The 20,823-nt window shown below is 41.6% G+C and overlaps 1 protein-coding gene across 2 annotated transcripts in view; it reads left to right on the forward strand.

Annotated features, from left to right (window-relative positions):
- Window positions 1-13,355, forward strand: part of LOC110499434 (syntaxin-binding protein 4) — a 91,843-nt gene extending 78,488 nt beyond the window's left edge. For both annotated transcript variants that reach the window (XM_036956294.2, XM_090213095.1), the window contains 2 exons: window positions 9,403-9,460; window positions 10,505-13,355. In XM_036956294.2, the coding sequence (XP_036812189.2) occupies window positions 9,403-9,460; window positions 10,505-10,652 (206 nt within the window). In that variant the 3' untranslated portion in view covers window positions 10,653-13,355. The remainder of the gene's footprint in view (window positions 1-9,402; window positions 9,461-10,504) is intronic.
- Window positions 13,356-20,823: the final 7,468 nt, after the last annotated feature.

Below are 20,823 nucleotides of genomic sequence, written 5' to 3' on the forward strand. Positions count from 1 at the left end.
GACCATTGAGTAAGTTAAACTCCTAGGTATGCCACTGGATGGTCAATTATCATGGCAAGTCATATTTTACCTTTATTTAACTAGGCAAGTCAGTTAAGAACAAATTCTTATTTTCAATGACGGCCTAGGAACAGTGGGTTAACTGCCTGTTCAGGGGCAGAACGACAGATTTGTACCTTGTCAGCTCGGGGATTCAAACTTGCAACCTTTCGGTTACTAGTCCAATGCTCTAACCACTAGGCTACCCTACCGCCCCATATTGACAAAATTGTGGTAAAGATGGGGACTGTACTAGTTGTTAGGTCTCTGGTCTTGTCCCATCTTGATTACTGTCCGTTAATATGGTCAAGTGCAGCATGCAAAACCGAGCAGCACGCCTTGCCCTTAACTGCACACACAGAACTTGCATGCCAGTCGTTCCTGGTTGACGGTTGATGAGAAATAAACTGCTTTCCTTCTAGTTTTTATGAGAAATATTACTGTGATGAACATTTGATTGTCTACATAATCAAATAACGTACAGCTCAGACACCCAGACATGCCACCAGGGGTCTCTTCACAGTCCCCAAGTCCAAAACGAATTCACAGCAACACACCATATTATACAGAGCCATGATCGAATTGAACTCCCATCTCCAATTACTCAGGCATACAGCAAAAATCCCTTCAGAAGTTGATAAAATAACATCCCATGGCACAATAGAGACTGTGAAATGACACAGACACACTATCACACTCTAACACACACACAATCTACACACACATTCTTTAGTTGCATTGTTTGTACATCGTTGTATTTTAAATGTATGTGACTGTCCTTGTCTATCAATCTATCAGTATTTGGTTACTTGATGTATTTTGTGTTTTTTGTGAGCCCAGGAAGAATATCTGCTGCTTTGGCAAATAAACCAAATACCAAAACCCTCTCTTTTCTGTCTTTTGTTCCAAAATGTGAGTGTTTTTTTTAAATACATTGGATAAAAATACAGACAGTGCTTCAAAATGGCATACCATATACTGTACTTGGATGAATAATGGAAGTAATGCTGGTTTAAAAGTTGATCAATGTATAATCCCATTTAGGATAATTTTTTACACTTGTGCTACATTGATCCTTAGGAAACATACACTTAAAAAACTAATTATTTCACCAAATTGCAAAAAAATGGATTCTCTGAACGTTATTTCACCAAGTTCCACCATTTAGGCAAACCATTAACAATATCACATATCCTATTATTGTATAATAAAGATGACCTTATTATTTTAAATTATGAAGCTTATCGTAGTACCCCAGAAAGTGACCTGGTGTGTCCATAGCATTCTATATCTAGTCTCTGTTGTGAAGCGTACATGAGGTGATGAAGTTAAACTTGTATGCAATTCACAACTAAATGTTTGCCATCAGATATCTTTTAATGATTTTCTGCCAGAAGTCAAAGAGCTTTGGATGAGTTATCTGTACAGCCGCCATGTTTTCCCTGTGCTTCCTACTAGGGTTTTTTTTCCCCTCTGTTCTTCTCCCCTCTGCTCCCTGTACACATGCTGCTCTTCCTTCAGAAAAGCGTGCACCAACAATTTGTTCATTTACACAATTTCTCTTGGTCACTTTCATTTGTAAATGTCCACACTCACCAAAAATGACATTCGGTAACTACTAGCTATGCTTGCATAACTTTGAGCTGGATCTGCCTGTCTTTGCAACTAGTTTACGTAGATGGAACTAGATTTTCACACTTTTGAAGAAAATGGATCATCTTGAAACCTGTAACAGTGTCTGCGGTCTCTTGACACAGGGGCCACCCCCAAGGGGTTAGGGGTATAGAGTTGGACTAGTAGAATGTATATTCCCATTCCAAACAACATTCCATATGTGGGTACACCGGTGGCCATGTTGGATGTACCACTTGGAATGTTCGATCAATTGATGCTTCTGTCATCCTCACTCAGAATTCAGTGCTGTGTTCTGTGTTCTACACCTGCAATGATGTCTGGATTGTGAGAAATCCAGTGGATCTATTAGTTCTGATTCTATGGTTACAGTCGACCTTTCACGAAAATATCATCCTGTCCCGCTTACTGTGAACAAAAAGTGTTATTTTACAGTAAGTATCGCAATCGCTGTACATGGCACAATAAACACAATGCACATATTTGGCACCAACGATAGTTCACACCCTCGGAAACAGAAAAACATGATATCGGTCAGAAAATCTCTTTGTGTCCCTCAATGTACAATGTGTATATTAGTGATCCATTTCACAGACTGGGTTTCACTCTGTTAATTCAATGTTGACAGACGGGGCCCGGGGATAAGCAGTTTGGTCTCAGGTTTTAGTGAACACATCAGTCACAGAAAATAAAGTATCCAATGATCTTGAACTGATCTGAATTGATTTGAACTGATTGAACTTGGCTTGACATGCCAAATAATCAGTTTGGAACATTACACAGTGTATATTTCAGAAATACTTCCAAGGCTTTCTGGTTCTGTATCTGGTTCTAACGTGAGTCCCTCGTGAATAGAGACTGAGTCCTAGCCCTGGCCTCGGAGAGAGAAGTGAGAAGGGGTCTTACCATGTGAACCACAGAGGGCTCAATGCCAGCTTTGTTCCTCAATTTGTCCTTTTCCCCACATCCTGGGGCAGTGGACTGAATTCAACCGAGTGTTTCTGATAAATAAAAAGCATTAAATAAAGCGTTTTAAGCTGCTTACAACAATCCCCGCAAGGACATCATATAGAGGGAGATTCAGATATAAAATAAAGGGGAGAGGGAGAGATAGGTGGACAGGGAAATGAGGGAGGGGAAATGATCAATGGAGCATCATTGTGCTAGGGTCAGACCAATGAGTTAATTGTGGTGTGTGTAGATAGAATCAAAGTGTCTGTAAATTCATAATTCATTGAATGCTTAATTCAATATTACAGCTAATAACCCTTCTGGCTCCCCTTACCAATCCCCAGTCCCTCTGCCCCCTGCTCCAACTTCACTCCTTCCCCTCCTCGGTTTACCAATCCCCTGTCCCTCTGCCCCCTGCTCCAACTTCACTCCTTCCCCTCCTCCCCTTACCAATCCCCAGTCCCTCTGCCCCCTGCTCCAACTTCACTCCTTCCCCTCCTCAGTTTACCAATCCCCAGTCCCTCTGCCCCCTGCTCCAACTTCACTCCTTCCCCTCCTCAGTTTACCAATCCCCAGTCCCTCTGCCCCCTGCTCCAACTTCACTCCTTCCCCTCCTCAGTTTACCAATCCCCAATCAGCTAGGCCTAATTGCCATCCCTTTCTCTCTGCTTCAGCCCTACATAGTTCCTCTCCTCCACCACCCTGGTGTCACTGTGGTCTCACGTGGCTCACCGTGCTCTGGCTAACCCTGGCTAACCCTCCACAGGTGGCATGGCCCAGCATGGGCCTGACTAATGTGCTGCTCCAGAAGAATATGAACAGCTGTCACACATAATAAGCTAGAATACACACACACTTGGCATCACCGGACGAGAATGATGAAAACGTCAGCATCCCCTGCCCTCCTCGGTCACGCTATTTATTTATTTAACCTTTATTTAACTAGGAATGTCAGTTAAGAACAAATTCTTATTTCTGATGACGGCCTGGGATTAAAAAATATATATAAACTCAGCATAAAAAGAAACGTCCCTTTTTTCAGGACCCTGTCTTTCAAAGATAATTTGTAAAAATCCAAATAACTTCACAGATCCTAATTGTAAAGATTTAAACACTGTTTCCCATGCTTCAATGAACCATAAACAATTAATGAACATGCACCTGTGGAACGGTCATTAAGACACTAACAGCTTACAGACGGTAGGCAATTAAGGTCACAGTTATGAAAACTAAGGACACTAAAGAGGCCTTTCTACTGACTCTAAAAAACAACAAAAGAAAGATGCCCAGGGTCCCTGCTCATCTGTGTGAACGTGCCTTAGGCATGCTGCAAGGAGGCATTAGGACTGCAGATGTGACCAGGGCAATAAATTGCAATGTCCGTACTGTGAGACGCCTAAGATAGCGCTACAGGGAGACAGGACGGACAGCTGATTGTTCACACAGTGGCAGACCATGTGTAACAAACCTACACAGGATCGGTACATCCGAACATCACACCTGCGGGACAGGTACAGGATGGCAACAATAACTGCCCGAGTTACACCAGGAATGCACAATCCCTCCATCAGTGCTCAGACTGTCCGCAATAGGCTGAGAGAGGCTGGACTGAGGGCTTGTAGGCCTGTTGTAAGGCAGGTCCTCACCAGACATCTCCGGAAACAACATCGCCTATGGGCACAAACCCACCGTTGCTGGACCAGACAGGACTGGCAAAAAGTGCTTCACTGACAAGTCGCGGTTTTGTCTCACCAGGGGTGATTATCGTCGAAGGAATGAGCATTACACAGAGGCCTGTACTCTGGAGCGGGATCAATTTGGAGGTGGATTTTTATTTTTATTTTTTTTATTTTACCTTTATTTAACCAGGCAAGTCAGTTAAGAACAAATTCTTATTTTCAATGACGGCCTGGGAACAGTGGGTTAACTGCCTGTTCAGGGGCAGAACGACGGATGGTCCGTCATGGTCTGGGGCGATGTGTCACAGCATCATCGTACTGAGCTTGTTGTCATTGCAGGCATTCTCAACGCTGTGCATTACAGGGAAGACATCCTCCTCCCTCATGTGGTACCCTTCCCACAGGCTCATCCTGACATGACCCTCCAGCATGACAATGCCACCAGCCATACTGCTCGTTCTGTGCATGATTTCCTGAAAGTCAGGAATGTCAGTGTTCTGCTATGGCCAGCGAAGATCCCGGCTCTCAATCCCATTGACCACGTCTGCGACCTGCTGGATTGGAGGCTGAGGGCTAAGGTCATTCCCCGCAGAAATGTCTGGGAACTTGCAGGTGCCTTGGTGGAAGAGTGGGGTAACATCTCACAGCAAGAACTAGCCAATCTAATCTGATGCAGTCCATGAGGAGGAGATGCAGTCCATGAGGAGGAGATGCACTGCAGTACTTAATGCAGCTGGTGGCCACACCAGATACTGACTGTTACTTTTGATTTTGATCCCCCCTTTGTTCAGGGACACATTATTCCATTTCTGTTAGTCACATGTCTGTGGAACTTGTTCAGTTTATGTCTCAGTTGTTGTATCTTGTTATGTTCATACAAATATTTACACATGTTAAGTTTGCTGAAAATAAATGCATTTGACAGTGAGAGGACGTTTCTTTTTTTGCTGAGTTTATATATTGGACAAAACACATAACAACAAGAGAGACACCACAACACTACATAAAGAGAGACCTAAGACAACAACATATCATGGCAGAAACACATGACAACACAACATGGTAGCAACATAATATAACAACAACATGGTAGCAACACAACATGGCAGCAGCACAAAACATGGGACAAACATTATTGGGCACAGACAACAACACAAAGGACAAAAGTTTGACTGTCCTCGTGTGGACTAAAATCCTATTTTCCCTAACCCTAAACCTAACCCCTAAACCTAACCCCTAAGCCTAAAATAGCATTTTTCTTTGTGGGGACCGCCAAAATGTCCCTACTTGTCAGAATTTTCCTTGTTTTACTAGTCCTGGAGAACTTATGGTCCCCACAAGGAAAAACCAAAAATACACACACATATTTGTGACTTTTTTTCCAAAAGCTGGGCATATTACGGACGTCACTACTTCAGAGGAGAGGCATTTGAACGTATATATATACAGTACCAGTCAAAAGTTCAGACACACCTACTCATTCAAGGGTTTTTCTTTCCTTTTTATTATTTTCTACATTGTAGAATAATAGTGAAGACATCAAAACTATGAAATAACACATATGTAATTATGTAGTAACCAAAAAATTGTAACCAAAAAAACCAAGAGTATGCCTGTCATCAAGGCAAAGGGTGGCTACTTTGAAAAATCTCAAATATAAAATATGTTTTGATTTGTTTAACTCTTTTTTTTGGTTACTACATGATTCCATATGTGTTATTACATAGTTTTGATGTCTTCACTATTATTCTTCAATGTAGAAATAGTACAAATAAAGAAAAACCCTGTAATGAGTAGGTGTGTCAAAAATGTTGACTCGTACTGTATGTTTACATTGGATAAACAAAAGTGAAATAAACAGTAAAAAGTGAACAGTAAATATAACACTCACACAAGTTCCAGAAGAAAAATACATTTCAAATGTCATATGTCTATATACAGTGTTGTAACGATGTGCAAATAGTTAAAGGGGAAAAAAAGGAAAAAATAAATCAACCTAAATATGAGTTGTATTTACAGCGAAGCTTGTTCTTCACTAGTTGCCCTTTTTTTGTGGCAACAGGTCACAAATCTTGCTGATGTGATTGCCCACTGTGGTATTTCACTCAATATCTATATGGGAGTTCATCAAAATTGGATTTGTTTTTCTTTGTGGGTCTGTGTAATCTGAGGGGAAATATGTGTCTCTTATATGGTCACACATTTGGCAGGAGGTTAGGAAGTGCAGCTCAGTTTCCACCTCATTATGTGGGCAGTGTGCACATATCCTGTCTTCTCTTGAGAGCCAGGTCTGCCTATGGCAACCTTTCTCAATAGCAGGGTATGCTCATTGAGTCTGTACACAGTCAAAGCTTCCTTAATTTTGGGTTACTCACAGTGGCCAGGTATTCTGCCACAGTGACAGTCTCTGTTTAGGGTCAGTCACAGTGGTCAGGTATTCTGCCACGGTGACAGTCTGTTAAGGGCCAAACAGCATTCTAGTTTGCTCTGTTTTTTTGTTAATTATTTTCAATGTGTCAAGTAATTATCTTTTTGTTTTCTCATGATTTGGTTGGGTCTAATTGTGTTGCTGTCCTGGGGCTCTGTGGGGTCTGTTTGTGTATGTGAACATTTCCCCAGGACCAGCTTGCTTAGGGGACTCTTCTTCATCTTTCTGTAGGTGATGGCTTTGTTATGGAAGGTTTGGGAATCACTTCCTTTTAGAGGGTTCTAGAATATGACAGCACTTTCCTGGATTTTTATAGTTAGCGAGTATCGGCCTAATTCTGCTCTGCATACATTATTTGGCGTTTTACATTGTACGCATACTGTAGGATATTTTTGCAGAATTCTGCATGCAGAGTCTCAATTTGGTGTTTGTCCCATTTTGTGAATTATTGGTTGGTAAGCGGACCAACACAGTATTTTTTTCCAGATCGTAATTGGTATGTCAAATTTTATGTTCCTTTTGATTGCATAGAAGGCCTTTTTTGCCTTGTCTCTCAGATCCTTCACAACTTTGTGGAAGTTACCTGTGGCGCTGATGTTTAGGCCGAGGTATGTATAGTTTTTTGCGTGCCGTAGGGCAACGGTGTCTAGATGGAATTTGTATTTGTGGTCCTGGCAACTGGACCTTTTTTGGAACACCATTATTTTAGTCTAACTGAAATTTACCGATCATGGCCCAGGTCTGACAGAATCTGTGCAAAAGATCTAGGTGCTGCTGTAGGCCCTCCTTGGTTGGGGACAGAAGCACCAGATCATCAGCAAACAGTAGACGTGTGAGATTCTTGTAGGGTGAGGCTGGGTGCTGCAGACTGTTCTAGTGCCCGCGCCAATTCATTGATACAGTTGATGTCGGAAGTTTACATACACCGTAGCCAAATATATTTAAACTCAGTTTTTCACAATTCCTGACATTTAATCCCAGTAAAAATGACTTGTCTTAGGTCAGTTAGGATCACCACTTTATTTTAAGAATGTGAAATGTCAGATTATTAGTAGCGAGAATGATTTATTTCAGCTTTTATTTTTTTCATCACATTCCCAGTGGGTCAGAAGTTTACATACACTCAATTAGTATTTGCTAGCATTGCCTTTAAATTGTTTAACTTGGGTCAAACGTTTCGGGTAGCCTTCCACAAGCTTCCCACAATAAGTTGGGTGTATTTTGGCCCATTCCTCCAGACAGAGCTGGTGTAACTGAGTCAGACAACTCCAATACCTTGACTTTGTTGTCCTTAAGCCATTTTGCCACAACTTTGGAAGTATGCTTGGGGTCATTGTCCATGTGGAAGACCCATTTGCAACCAAGCTTTAACTTCCTGACTGATGTCTTGAGATGTTGCTTTAATAGTTATTGAGGTCAAATTTGTCTCCACTTTTGTGGATTAGGGTTATCAGTCCTTGGTTCCAAATATTGGGGAAGATGCCAGAGCTGAAGATGATATTAAAGAGTTTAAGTACAGCCAATTGGAGTTTTTGTTCTGTATATTTGATCATTTCATATAGTATACCATCAACACCACATGCCTTGTTGGGTTGGAGGATTTGTATTTCATCCTGTAGTTCATTCAATGTAATTGGAGAATCCAATGGGTTCTTTAAGTCTTTAATTGCTGATTTTTAGATTTGTAATTGATCATGTATATGTTTTTGCTGTTTGTTATTTGTTTTAGAGCTAAAAAGGTTTATCCACACATCTCAGTTTTGTATAGACAACACTTCGTGTTGTTGTTTGTTCAGTGTGTTCCAATTTTCCCAGAAGTGGTTTGATTCTATGGGTTCTTCAGTTATATTGAGCTGATTCTGACGTGCTGTTCCTTCTTTTTCCGTAGTGTATTTCTGTATTGTTTTAGTGATTCACCTTAGTGAAGGCGTAGGCTCAGGTTTTCTGGATCTCAATGTTTTTGGTTGGACAGGTTTCTCAATTTCGTTCCGGTTTCGGTTTTTGCATTCTTCTTCAAACTATTTGTCATTGTTGTTCATTTTCATAGGTTGTCTGCTTTAACTATGTTGATTTGATAGCATAAACCTACCAAAAAACATCTTGGCAACAACAAATTCAATCCCTTTTAGACACCTTCCTGGACAAAACATTTTACTTTAATAGTGAAGGTGTAACTATGGCTGTAGAAAGCCTAAACAGGATATTTGACTTTTCAGCTTTGCACTACTTTCCTTCCATCTATAGCATTTCATAATATTGTGCAGTTCCTTTGCCTTTGATCCCTCATGATTGAGTATTGCTCGGTTCAGGTAGACTGTGATTTCGCTGTGATCTGTTAGGTGTGTTTGTGGGCTGACTGTGAATGCTCTGAGAGACTCTGGGTTGAGGTCAGTGATGAAGTAATCTACAGTACTACTGCCAAACAATGAGCTGTAGCTGTAACTACCATAGGAGTCCCCTCGAAGCCTACCATTGACTATGTACAGATCCAGCGTACGACAGAGCTGCAGGAGTTGTGACCCATTTTTGTTGGTTGTTTTGTCATAGATGTGTCATATTTGGGAGGAAATGCTGTCACCTCCAGGTAGGTATTTGTACCCCTGTGTGCTGAGAGTGTCAGGTTATTTCTCTCTCTCTCTCTGTCGCTCTCTGTCTCTTTCTCTCTTTTTCTAGATCTTCCATATGGATGGGAAGAGGCCTACACTGCAGAAGGAGTCAAATACTTCATCAAGTAAGTCAATGGCAGCCTTTGACTGTTTCTGTCTTTGTAGTCGGAAGTACTGGTTCTGTAAGTGTGGGGCTCAGTGGTGGACTGGCAGATGATGTGGGCTTGTTTATAAGGTCATAAGCCTGGAGCGGTTATGTTTGGAGGAAAAAGGGGGAGGCTTGCAAGCCGAGAACACCGTCCCAACCGTGAAGCATGGGGGTGGCAGCATCATGTTGTGGGTGTTCTTTGCTGCAAGAGGATCTGGTGCACTTCACAAAATAGATGGCGTCATGAGGGAGGAAAATTCTGTGGATATTTTAAAGCAACATCTCAAGACATCAGTCAGGAAGTTAAAGCTTGGTTGCAAATGAGTCTTCCAAATGGACAATGACCCCAAGCATACTTCCAACGTTGTGGCAAAATGGCTTAAGGGCAACAAAGTCAAGGTATTGGAGTTGCCTGACTCAGTTACACCAACAAGCCCACATCATCTGCCAGTCCGCCACTGAGCCCCACGCTTACAGAACCGACCTCTCAATGTTGTGCCAAGTTTCCACAAAGTCCCACATCCCTTTTTCTATTCCATTAATTAAAACTTCCAGTACTTCCGACTATACGGACAAAAACAGTCAAAGGCTGCCGTTGAGCGGCGACTCCTGTAAACCACAGAATAGACTCAACCCAACATATCTGCTTTGATCGCAGTCTTACACGCAGTCTTAGCCATGCTGGCTGTCGAGTAAATTAAAGATGTGCAGGGAGTCCCAGGGTGTGTCTTATTGTTGTTGATGACTGAATGAAATATGTGCAGGGAGTCCCAGGGTGTGTCTTATTGTTGTTGATGACTAAATGAAATATGTGCAGGGAATCCCTGAGTGTGTTGTTTTGTGCTTGATGACTAAATGAAAGGCTAGTAAGTAATGAGGTGACCACATGTTCTGGTAATTTAGGGTTAGAAGCACATAAACGTTAAGGAAGTTGATCCATTCAATTGAAGGGGGATCAGGGGTTCAGGGGTGAGGACCTGAGAGTGATGTGTTGCTCTGTCTTTTTTTTGTCTCGTACCAGTCATGTGACGCAGACGACATCGTGGACCCATCCGGTGACCTGCAGCCTGGCTCTGGGGTTGGGGCTGTCCGAGAGAGAGGGGGAGGTATCAGCCGATGGACAGGAAGACAACACAGCCACCCCCAGCCCCGACCACACCAAGACTTAGACCTGGACAGTTCCAAAGGATATAACATTGCAGAATCTTCAGATAAACGTGTATTGAATAGACTAGATATTGTATGTCTTGGAGTTGGATAATAGAGAGGCCTCGCAGGCAGCTCTGTATATAACATTTCTATCTGAACGTTCTGTCGCGTTGCTCTTCCCCAAGAGAAGAAAAAACACCAGGCATTGGTGAAACAACACCAGTCTTCCTGTACAAATAGAGATTCAGTAGAACCCTAGAGGTGGATACAGAGACAACTACCTGAAACCCTTTAGGAGCCCCAACAAAATACTGTCTTTAAAATCATATAAGTAGCTACACATAATGTTTCATTAAATGGCAGTGTACGTTAGCTGTTCTGGTGAATATGCAGTTTAAACTTTATATCTATATTTTTTTACATTAAAACCTATCCGTAATTGGGCTGAGCAGTGTAAAGACAGTTAATTAATTGTGTTAAAATGAATTGCACAAGGCTAGCTTCCCGGTTCGATGGAGTTGATTCATGACTCTTATTATATCGCTGTGGGTTTCTAAAGAGTTACTGGAGTTGCCTCTCCTCCTTCTCTATTCTATGTGTGTGCTGCTATTTATTTCTATTACCTCTATGAGGAACAGTGACCAAGCCCTCTCTCTCTCTTCATCTCTCTATCAACTTCCACATAAGTCTTTACAAACAATTTCACAACCCTCCGTATTTTTCAACCTTAGAAGCCAGCTTCACAATGTCTAATTTTCTTTTCCGAAGCAAAACAGGTTGGAGGAAACTCCAGTTTTTCTGTTTGCTCCCTGAGCTGCACCTTGGAATGCCATTCCGAGAGGTCCACATTCCGAAATCGGAATTGTCTTCTGAGTCAAAATATACCAGAATCTACTGCTGAAAGCTCGGCCTAACATGCTATATTTTTACTTTTCACTTCCTTCACCAGAACTGTTATGGCGGAGAGGCAAAGGATTGAGAAGAAGAGTTGGCTTGCATCTTGTCCATTGGTCAGATAAGAGTTGGACAGATTATTGCCAGGTGTCTTTAGGTTGTAATAATGTAACACGTTATGTTTTTAAAAGAGTTATGGAATGAAAGCATGCAATAGCAAGGGTAGTTATCGAACATCATCCTATTTGCTGTTAGTTAACCTGCTCTTTAGCCTGCAGTATTTGATTTACTCACTAGTTGAGCCCAGTGTTGCTATTTTTATCCAACATACATTGATGACATGTCTGTTCTGTGTCCTGTAGCGCTGCTCCCTCCATTAAGAGATCAAGCAAACAGTATTTCAAATGTATAAAAGGCTGCGTTTACACAGGCAGTCCAATTCTGATCTTTTGCGTCTTTTGACTAATCAGATCAGATCTTTTGCGGATAATTGGGCGAAAGATCATCATTGTGCTGCCTGTGTAAATGCAGCCTAATACAACATGTCAAGTGTGTTGTGTTCATGTCTAACCAACCATTACCAGTGTTTTGCATAATATTACATGTTATACTAAGTATGTATGAAGTCCTCACAAGGATACTAAAACAAGGGAAATTGGGCAGTTTTGGGTTAGGTTAAGAGTTAGGGCTAAAGCTAGGGGTTAGCGTATATAGGATTTTGAATGGGAATCAATTGTTTGGTCCCCAAAGAGATAGTAAAACAAACATGTGTGTGTTGTGTGTGTGTGTTCATAGCCAATATCGACCGTGCCCCAGGCTGGGAGTATTGATTTTCCCTCTCTAGCATGTGTGGTTAAATATATCCCCTTCCTCTGGAAACACCAATCACATGACACACACACACACACACCCACACACACACACTCTCTCTTTCTCGTTCTCTCTCTCGTTCAAAGTTCTGTGTTCCATAGAGCCGTGATGACGAGCAGTATCAGCGATGTTGATACCGTCTCTCCACAGCTCCATAGTTCCATAGTGACAGTGTTCCATACACTCTTAAGAGAAAAGGGTTCCAAAAGGGTTCTTTGGCTGTCCTCGTAGAGAACCCTTTTTGGTTCCAGGTAGAAGCCTCTGTGGAAAGGGTTCTACATGGAACCTAAAAGGGTTCTACTTGGAACCAAAAATGGTTCTTCAAAGGGTTCTCCTATGGGGACAGCCAAATAACCCTTTATTTTCTAGATAGCACTTTTTTGTGTAGTGTAGTGGCAGTGTTCCATAGCGACAGTGTTCCAGCTACTGACTGACTGGCTGGCTGGCTGGCTGGCTGACTAGCTGACTGGCTGACTGGGCACGTTTGAGTGTTAAGCCGAAAGTAGCCGTCTGTAGATGGAAGCCAGCGAGTAAAGTCGGGAGAGGTACATATGCACTGACAGCAAGTCGGCCAACTTCTGCTGTTTCTAGGAAGCGCAACAATGTCAGACATGACGTTCACCTTTGCTATTGCCAATGAAGTGGATGCTATCGAAATTCCACTTCTCCTACACAAAGATGAACACGATCAACATGGTCCAAGGAATGAATATCCTGACGATAAGGACATTAGATACCAGCCCAATCTCTTTATAACATTCACAAGACTTGTTTTGTATTTGTGTGATGGTTCATTAAAATAGAAATGTTTTATTGTCACATACACCGTAGGCTACTAGAATGAGAACATAGAGGTGTTTTTGCAGTATATTGGATATGCTTTGCTGCCATTGTTATTATTATTTGTGTTTGTGCAACATGGAATTGTAAGAGATGTGATTAAATGAAGTCCACAAAGATTCTTACTGTCTGCAGTGTATTTATCTCATTCTCAACCTGTATGTTGCTTTTGTCAGTAAGCATGATGAACATATATATATTTTTTAAACTTTTATTTAACTAGGCAAGTCAGTTAAGAACAAATTCTTATTTTCAATGACAGCCTAGGAACAGTGGGTTAACTACCTTGTCAGCTCAGGGATTCAATCTTGCAACCTTTCGGTTAACTAGGCCAACACTCTAACCACTAGGCTACTCTGCCGCCCCAGGAACAGAATTTGATTCAATCACATGACGAAAAAGATTAGACTATACATGTAAATCAGTTCACATAAGTTAATGGGTAAACAATATGCCAAGCTGTCAAATGCACTTGGTATTGACCCCCGACATGTCTGGGGTTCTTGCTCATGAAGGGACACAGAACAAGTCCCTAAAATTGCCAGTGTAGAAAAACCCAGGTCTAGTCAACAATTTGTATTACATTTTATTCACACTTCATAGACAATAAGCACATTTGAATTTGTTTGTGACAACAATATTACAGACAAGACTAATTGTAGGCTATAACATGGGACACAACATTACAGTAACATCTAAATAAATACATTAGCTATATTGTCTAAAATTAGATATTTCATTTATTTATGTTAAACATTTGGATCACATGTAAGGTGGTGACAAATGTTGATCAAGTCTTGACAAAAGTGATCTGCTCGAACACACCCACTGACTGGGTGACTGACTGACTGACTGGGTGACTGACTGACTGGGTGGGTGACTGACTGGGTGACTGACTGGGTGACTGACTGACTGACTGGGTGACGGACTGACTGGGTGACTGACTGGGTGACTGACTGAATGACTGGCTGGCTGACTGGGTGACAGACTGACTGACTGACTGGGTGACTGACTGACTGACTGACTGGGTGACTGACTGGGTGACTGACTGACTGACTGACTGACTGGGTGACAGACTGACTGACTGACTGACTGACTGGGTGACGGATTGACTGACTGGGTGACTGACTGACTGGGTGGGTGACTGACTGGGTGACGGACTGACTGACTGGGTGACTGACTGACTGGGTGGGTGACTGACTGGGTGACGGACTGACTGACTGGGTGACTGACTGACTGGGTGGGTGACTGACTGAATGACTGGCTGGCTGACTGGGTGACAGACTGACTGACTGACTGGGTGACTGACTGGGTGACTGACTGACTGACTGACTGACTGGGTGACGGACTGACTGACTGGGTGACTGACTGACTGACTGACTGGGTGACGGACTGGGTGACTGGGTGACTGACTGACTGGGTGACTGGGTCACTGGGTGACTGACTGACTGACTGACTGGGTGACTGACTGACTGACTGGGTGACTGACTGACTGACTGACTGACTGGGTGACTGACTGGCTAACTGGCTGACTGGCTGGCTGACGGACTGGCTGATGGACTGGCTCATTTGATTTGATTTGATAGGATCACCATTAGCCCGATGCCAATGGCGACAGCTAGTCTTACTGGGGTCCAACACCTAATGAAAAATACATTACAGACAAAAAATACTTTACAATTTACGTACAGTACATTTAAAAACATGAACATTTAGTGTGTCTATCAGTTACACATACATGTCAGTACAGACAAACAAGTAGGTCACATGGGGAGAGGCGTTGTGCCGTGAGTTGTTGCTTTATTCGTTTTTTGAAACCAGGTTTGCTGTTCACTTGTGCTATATAAGATGGAAAAAATATGTTTCTGTACGCTTGAGTAATTGACTCTGTATAATACTGTACATTTCCTTGAATTTGTTCTGGCCCTAGGGACTGTGAAAAGACCCCTGGTGGCATGTCTGGTGGGGTAAGTGTGTGTGTCAGTGCTGTGTCTAAGTTGACTATGCAAACAATTTGGAATTTCCAATACATAACTGTTTCTTATAAAAACAAGAAGAGTTTTTCCTCAACTCTCAGCATGCATAGTATTAATATTAGCACTCTGATTACAATGAAGAACCCTTCTTAAGGGTTTTAGTGACTTCATTAGCTGTGGTTGCTGATGTGTATATGGTTGAATCATTAGCATACATGGACACACATGCTTTGTTTAATGCCAGTGGGATGTCATTGGTAAAAACAGAAAAGAGTAGAGGGCCTAGAAAGCTGCCCTGCGGTACACCACACCTTACATGTTTGACATTAAAGAAGCTTCCAATAAAGAAAACCCTCTGAGTTATATTAGATAGATCTGAATCCATGATATGGCAGAGGTTGAAGAGCCATAACACATACGTTTTTTCAACAACAGGTTATGGTCAATAATATCCAATGCTGCACTGAAGTCTAACAGTACAGCTCCCACAATCTTCTTATTATCAATTTCTTTCAACCAATCATCAGTCATTTGTGTCAGTGCGGTACATGTTGAGTGCTCTTATCTATAATCATGCTGAAAGTCTGTTAATTTGTTTACAGAGACATTGTCACGCCCTGACCTTAGAGAGACGTTTTATTAAAATAAAAAGGAAACACTCACCACGCTGCACTTTGGTCCACTTCTTACGACGGCCGTGACAGAAATAGCATTGTATTTGTAATTGTATACACAATTTTTTCAAACAGTTTGCTAAGAGCTGACAGCAAGCGGATAGGTCTGCAGTAAAGGCCTCTTTACCACTCTTGGGTAGCGGAATGACTCTGGCTTCCCTCCAGGCCTGAGGATAAATATTTTTTTCTCGCCTCAGATTAAAGATATGACAAATAAGAGTGGCTATATAGTCAGCTACCATACTAAGTAACTTTCCATCTAAGTTATCAATGCCAGGAGGTTTGTCATTATTGATCGATAACAATCATTTTCCCACCTCTTCCACACTAACTTTACAAAATTCAAACTTACAATGCTTTTCTTTCATTATTCGTTTTTATTCATGAATATGATGGCTCACTGTTCGCTGTTGGCATTTCCTGCCTAAGTTTGCCCACTTTGCCAATGAAGTAATCTTTAAAATAATTAGACAACAACTGGTTTTGTGATGAATAAGCCATCTGATTCGATGAAAGATGGAATTTGTCTTTCTGCCCATAATTTCATTTAAAATACTCCAAAATTGTTTCCATCATTCTTTATATCATTGATCATGTTTTCATAATACAGTTTCTTCTTCTTTTTGTTGAGTTTAGTCGCATCATATCTCCATTTGCACTAAGTCAGCCAGCCAGACTTATTAGCCACTCCTTTTGCCCCATCTCTTTCAACCATACAGTTTTTCAATTCCTCATTTACCCATGGAGCCTTAACAGTTCTAACAGTCCGTTTCTTAACAGGTGCATGTTTATCAATAATTGGAAGAAGCAATTTTATAAATCAAGTGCAGTGTCTGGATGCTCCTTATAAATCACATCAGACCAACAAATATTTTTGACATCGTTCACATGAGAGTCACAGCAAAATGTATGGTCTCTTATACACTATTTTAGGCCCAGCATTTGGAACTTTGGCTTTCCTGGATATAGCCACTATATTGTGATCACTGCATCCAATGGGTACATATACAGCTTTAGAACAAAGTTCTACAGTATTAGTTAACAGGAGATCAATACATGTGGATGATCTTGTTCCTGTAATGTTTGTAAACACACTGGTAGGTTGATTAATAACCTGAACCAGGTTACAGGCACTGGTTACAGTGAGAAGCTTTCTCTTGAGCGGACAGCTTGAATAAAACCAGTCAATATTCAGGTCCCTAAGAAAGTAGTCCTCTCAGTTTACATCACATTCACTATCAAACATTTCACACGTAGTATTTACATACTGACTGTTAGCACTCGGTGGCCTAAAGCAACACCCCAAAAGAAAAGGATTTAGGTGTGTCAGGTGAACCTGCAACCAAAACACTTCAATAACACTTGACATAAGATCTTCTCTAAGCATTACAGTGATATGGCTCTGAATATATACAGCAACACCTCCCCCTTAAGTATGTCTGTCTCTTCTATAGATGTTATATCCTTGTATTGCTACTGCTTATATCATCAAAATAATTATCTAAGTGAGTCTCAGAAATGGTTAATATATGAATGTTCTCTGATGTTAGCAAGTTATTGATTTCATGAACCTTATTTCGAAGGCTACATATATTAATATGGGCTAATTTCAGCCCTTTCCTGAGTAGCTTATCAGAGATAAACATAATATCGAAAAGAGCAAACAAAGCAAGAGACAAAAAGATAAACCCTCAGCAGTCCATTAATCAATTGGTGTGTGTGTGTGTGTGTGTGTGTGTGTGTGTGTGTGTGTGTGTGTGTGTGTGTGTGTGTGTGTGTGTGTGTGTGTGTGAGTGTGTGTGTGTGTGCTGCAGGGTTGAAGCTTCAACCCATAGGCTTGGCTCTCTCATCCCTTCCAGGCTTTTGGGAGGGAGGGTGGGCAAAGAGCCTGTCATAGCGGATGCAAGCAATGTCCCCACACACTATGGCAGCTTTCATGGCTGGGATAAGTTCATTCCTCTTCTGGTGCACAGCTTCAGAATAGTCCTTGTTGAGAAAGATGTACGTTCCTCTCAAGTTCTCGGCTCTTTCCAGAACAGCTACCTTGTCCTTGAACCTCAGGAACCTACTATTGGCCAGGGCCTGTTACCTGTCCCGGTGTGGGCACGCTCCACCTTAATCTTCCTGTGGTCCATCTTCAGTTTCTCCGAGATCATTTCCCTCACTTTGTCCTCAGACTTCATTCAGGTCTCTTGTGGATTCTGCAAATCCATCTACAACAATGTTGTTCTGCCTTGATTGTCCCTCGAGATAATGTGATTTCTCTGTCATTGTTATCAGGGATTCACAAACAGAACTGATGTCCTGTCTCAATGACTTACAGATTTCTGTCATCTTGCCGTTCTCCTGTTTAAACTCATCATTCGGACCCTGGGAGAACTGCAAACTGTTCTTCATGTTCTGGGCCTCTCTGGTCAGGTCGTCTATTCTTTTATTAACTGACTCCACCAATATTTGAACACTTGAAGCTATTTTCTTGTTCTTGTAACATCTGCTTGGGACAATCCGCTTCCCAGCCACAATGGCTAACCTCATCATGGGCTGTGTTCAAGCCCTCAAGAAAACCCTGCTAGCTTGATAGGCAGCTAGTTAGCTAGCAGCTAGGCTAGCTGGTATGCCAAACAGCTACTCAGAACCGGCCTTGGTAGGCAGCATCACTGGACAGATAGTAGCAGTCCCAGCAACTGATGCCAACCGGTGTTGCGGAATCGAAACTCAAAAGAGTTTCAATAGACTTTCAAAACAACAAACTTTCCAAAACACCAAAACGAGCTCTCCCTCGTTCCGCGTTCAACAGGAAGTGACTGACTGGCTCACTCCTCGAATTGGTAAATTAGAATTACTAAAAACGAGAGTCAGTGTTACGTTCCAGATTGCACCCTATTCCCTTTATAGTGCACTACTTTTGACCAGGGCCCAAGTAGTGCACTATAGTAGTTCCTATATATGTCAAGCCCTGGCCATAGAGAGGCTTTTATTCTATATTTTGGTCAGGTCAGGGTGTGACTAGGGTGGGAATTCTAGTTTCTTTATTTCTATGTTTGCTATTTCTTTGTTTTTGGCCGAGTGTGGTTCTCAATCAGAGGCAGCCGTCTATAATTGTCTCTGATTGGGAATCATACTTAGGCAGCCTTTTTCCCCATCTGTGTTTTGTGGGTAGTTGTTTTCTGTATAGTTGATTTGCCTTACAGAACTGTTCGTTTTTCTCTTTGTTATTTTGTTCGAGTGTTTTGAGTAATAAATTATCATGAACACTTACCCCGCTGCGCTTTGGTCCGATCCTCATTCTGACGAGAGACGTTACAATATAGGGAATTGGGTGCAATTGGGGATGCATTCAGAGCCAGACAGCTGCTGTTTCCAGACAGCTACTTTCACAACATTCTAATTTTCTTGACATAGTCTCTGTTAAGGAAAGATTAACCACGCAAAGTAGTGAAAGAAGGTAAAGATCAAACAATTTCATCAGAGGCAGAAAAGGTCAAGGTACAGTAGTTTTAATACAACTGAATCTTGGCAACCCTAACTTGTGTGAGCAGTGGCCTTCAGCCAGGTGTGTGTGTGTGTGTGTGTGTGTGTGTGTGTGTGTGTGTGTGTGTGTGTGTGTGTGTGTGTGTGTGTGTGTGTGTGTGTGTGTGTGTGTGTGTGTGTGTTGGGCAAAGTAGGCTCAAGATCTTACAGTACATAACACACTGGCTAATTTAGGTCACTGCTGGTCATGCTAATCGCATTTTCAATCTGTTATTGGTACAAACACACACGCACACACGATATTGGATTGGAGTGTGTGTAAGGAAGATATACTATAATTACCTTCAGGTTAAAGAGGATATTCGTAATAGTTCTAATTCCATTGTTCTGAGTTGCAATATCTCATGTTTGATTCAAACAAAGTCATGTGAATACTGCAAACAGATCCCTTTCTGTCTGAGATGATTTCTAGCCTGCCTAAAGCTAAAATCTGACAACTTTACTTTTGTGTGCCAGCGCTCAGGAGAATATTGTACATGCAGTGACTAACCCACTCACTTTTTCAAGTGTTCAGGGCTGTGCATAGATCTTTGTAAGGGGAAGGTGCTCAAAATGACCCCCCAACCCCCCGCAAAAGAATCGACCTAAATCCCTAATACATCCAACTGCATACAACTGCATCTGTAGCCAAAATGTTATTTTTTTTTAGCATAGGTCTATATATTTTATGCAACATCACTCATCACACACTGTAAGCAAGCAAGTGTCACTGACTCCTTCAGAGACATTTAATTGACATCATGCACAAACATCGTTAGCACTGTTGGATCCTATGTGCACATGTCTGGAAGTGTTTTAGCCCAGGGGAGCAGGTGTGGCTAAGCAATGTCCTACTTTTCTCTTGCAAAGGTTGTCACAACATATGCTTTAGCAACCTCTGTTGTCAAGGATGTCAACAGAGTTTAGAGTTTAGGAGAGGAAAATAGAGATTTGTTTAACGTATTTGTGTGAGCTAACATTGTCTCTAATGTCACTTTTTCCAGACATAGGCAGACAAAGGACTATAGCTTCCACAAGGGTAGCTACTTTGAAGAATCTCAAATTAAAAATATATTTTTTGATTTGTGTAACACTTTTTTGGTTACTACATGATTCCATGTGTGTTTTTTCATAGTTTTGATGTCTTCACTATTATGCTACAATGTAGAAAATAGTAGAACTAAAGAAAAACCCTTGAATGGGTAGGTGTGTCCAAACTTTTGACTGCTAGTGGATATGAGAGTGGCAAGAGCTTACTACTTTATATTCTCATATAAACAAAAAATAAAGGGATAGTCAATGAGGGGCGCTATGCGTTCTATGGAAAATAAAGAATGAAGTGGAAGGTGTGTTCCACAACACGCTGCCGGAGTGGAACTGACTAAGTTGATTATCCCTTTTATTCTATAGCTATAATTTGCCACTAG

Source organism: Oncorhynchus mykiss, chromosome 20 (genome assembly GCF_057628025.1).
Source record: "Oncorhynchus mykiss isolate SJ-2025 chromosome 20, ASM5762802v1, whole genome shotgun sequence".
Lineage (NCBI taxonomy): Eukaryota > Metazoa > Chordata > Actinopteri > Salmoniformes > Salmonidae > Oncorhynchus > Oncorhynchus mykiss.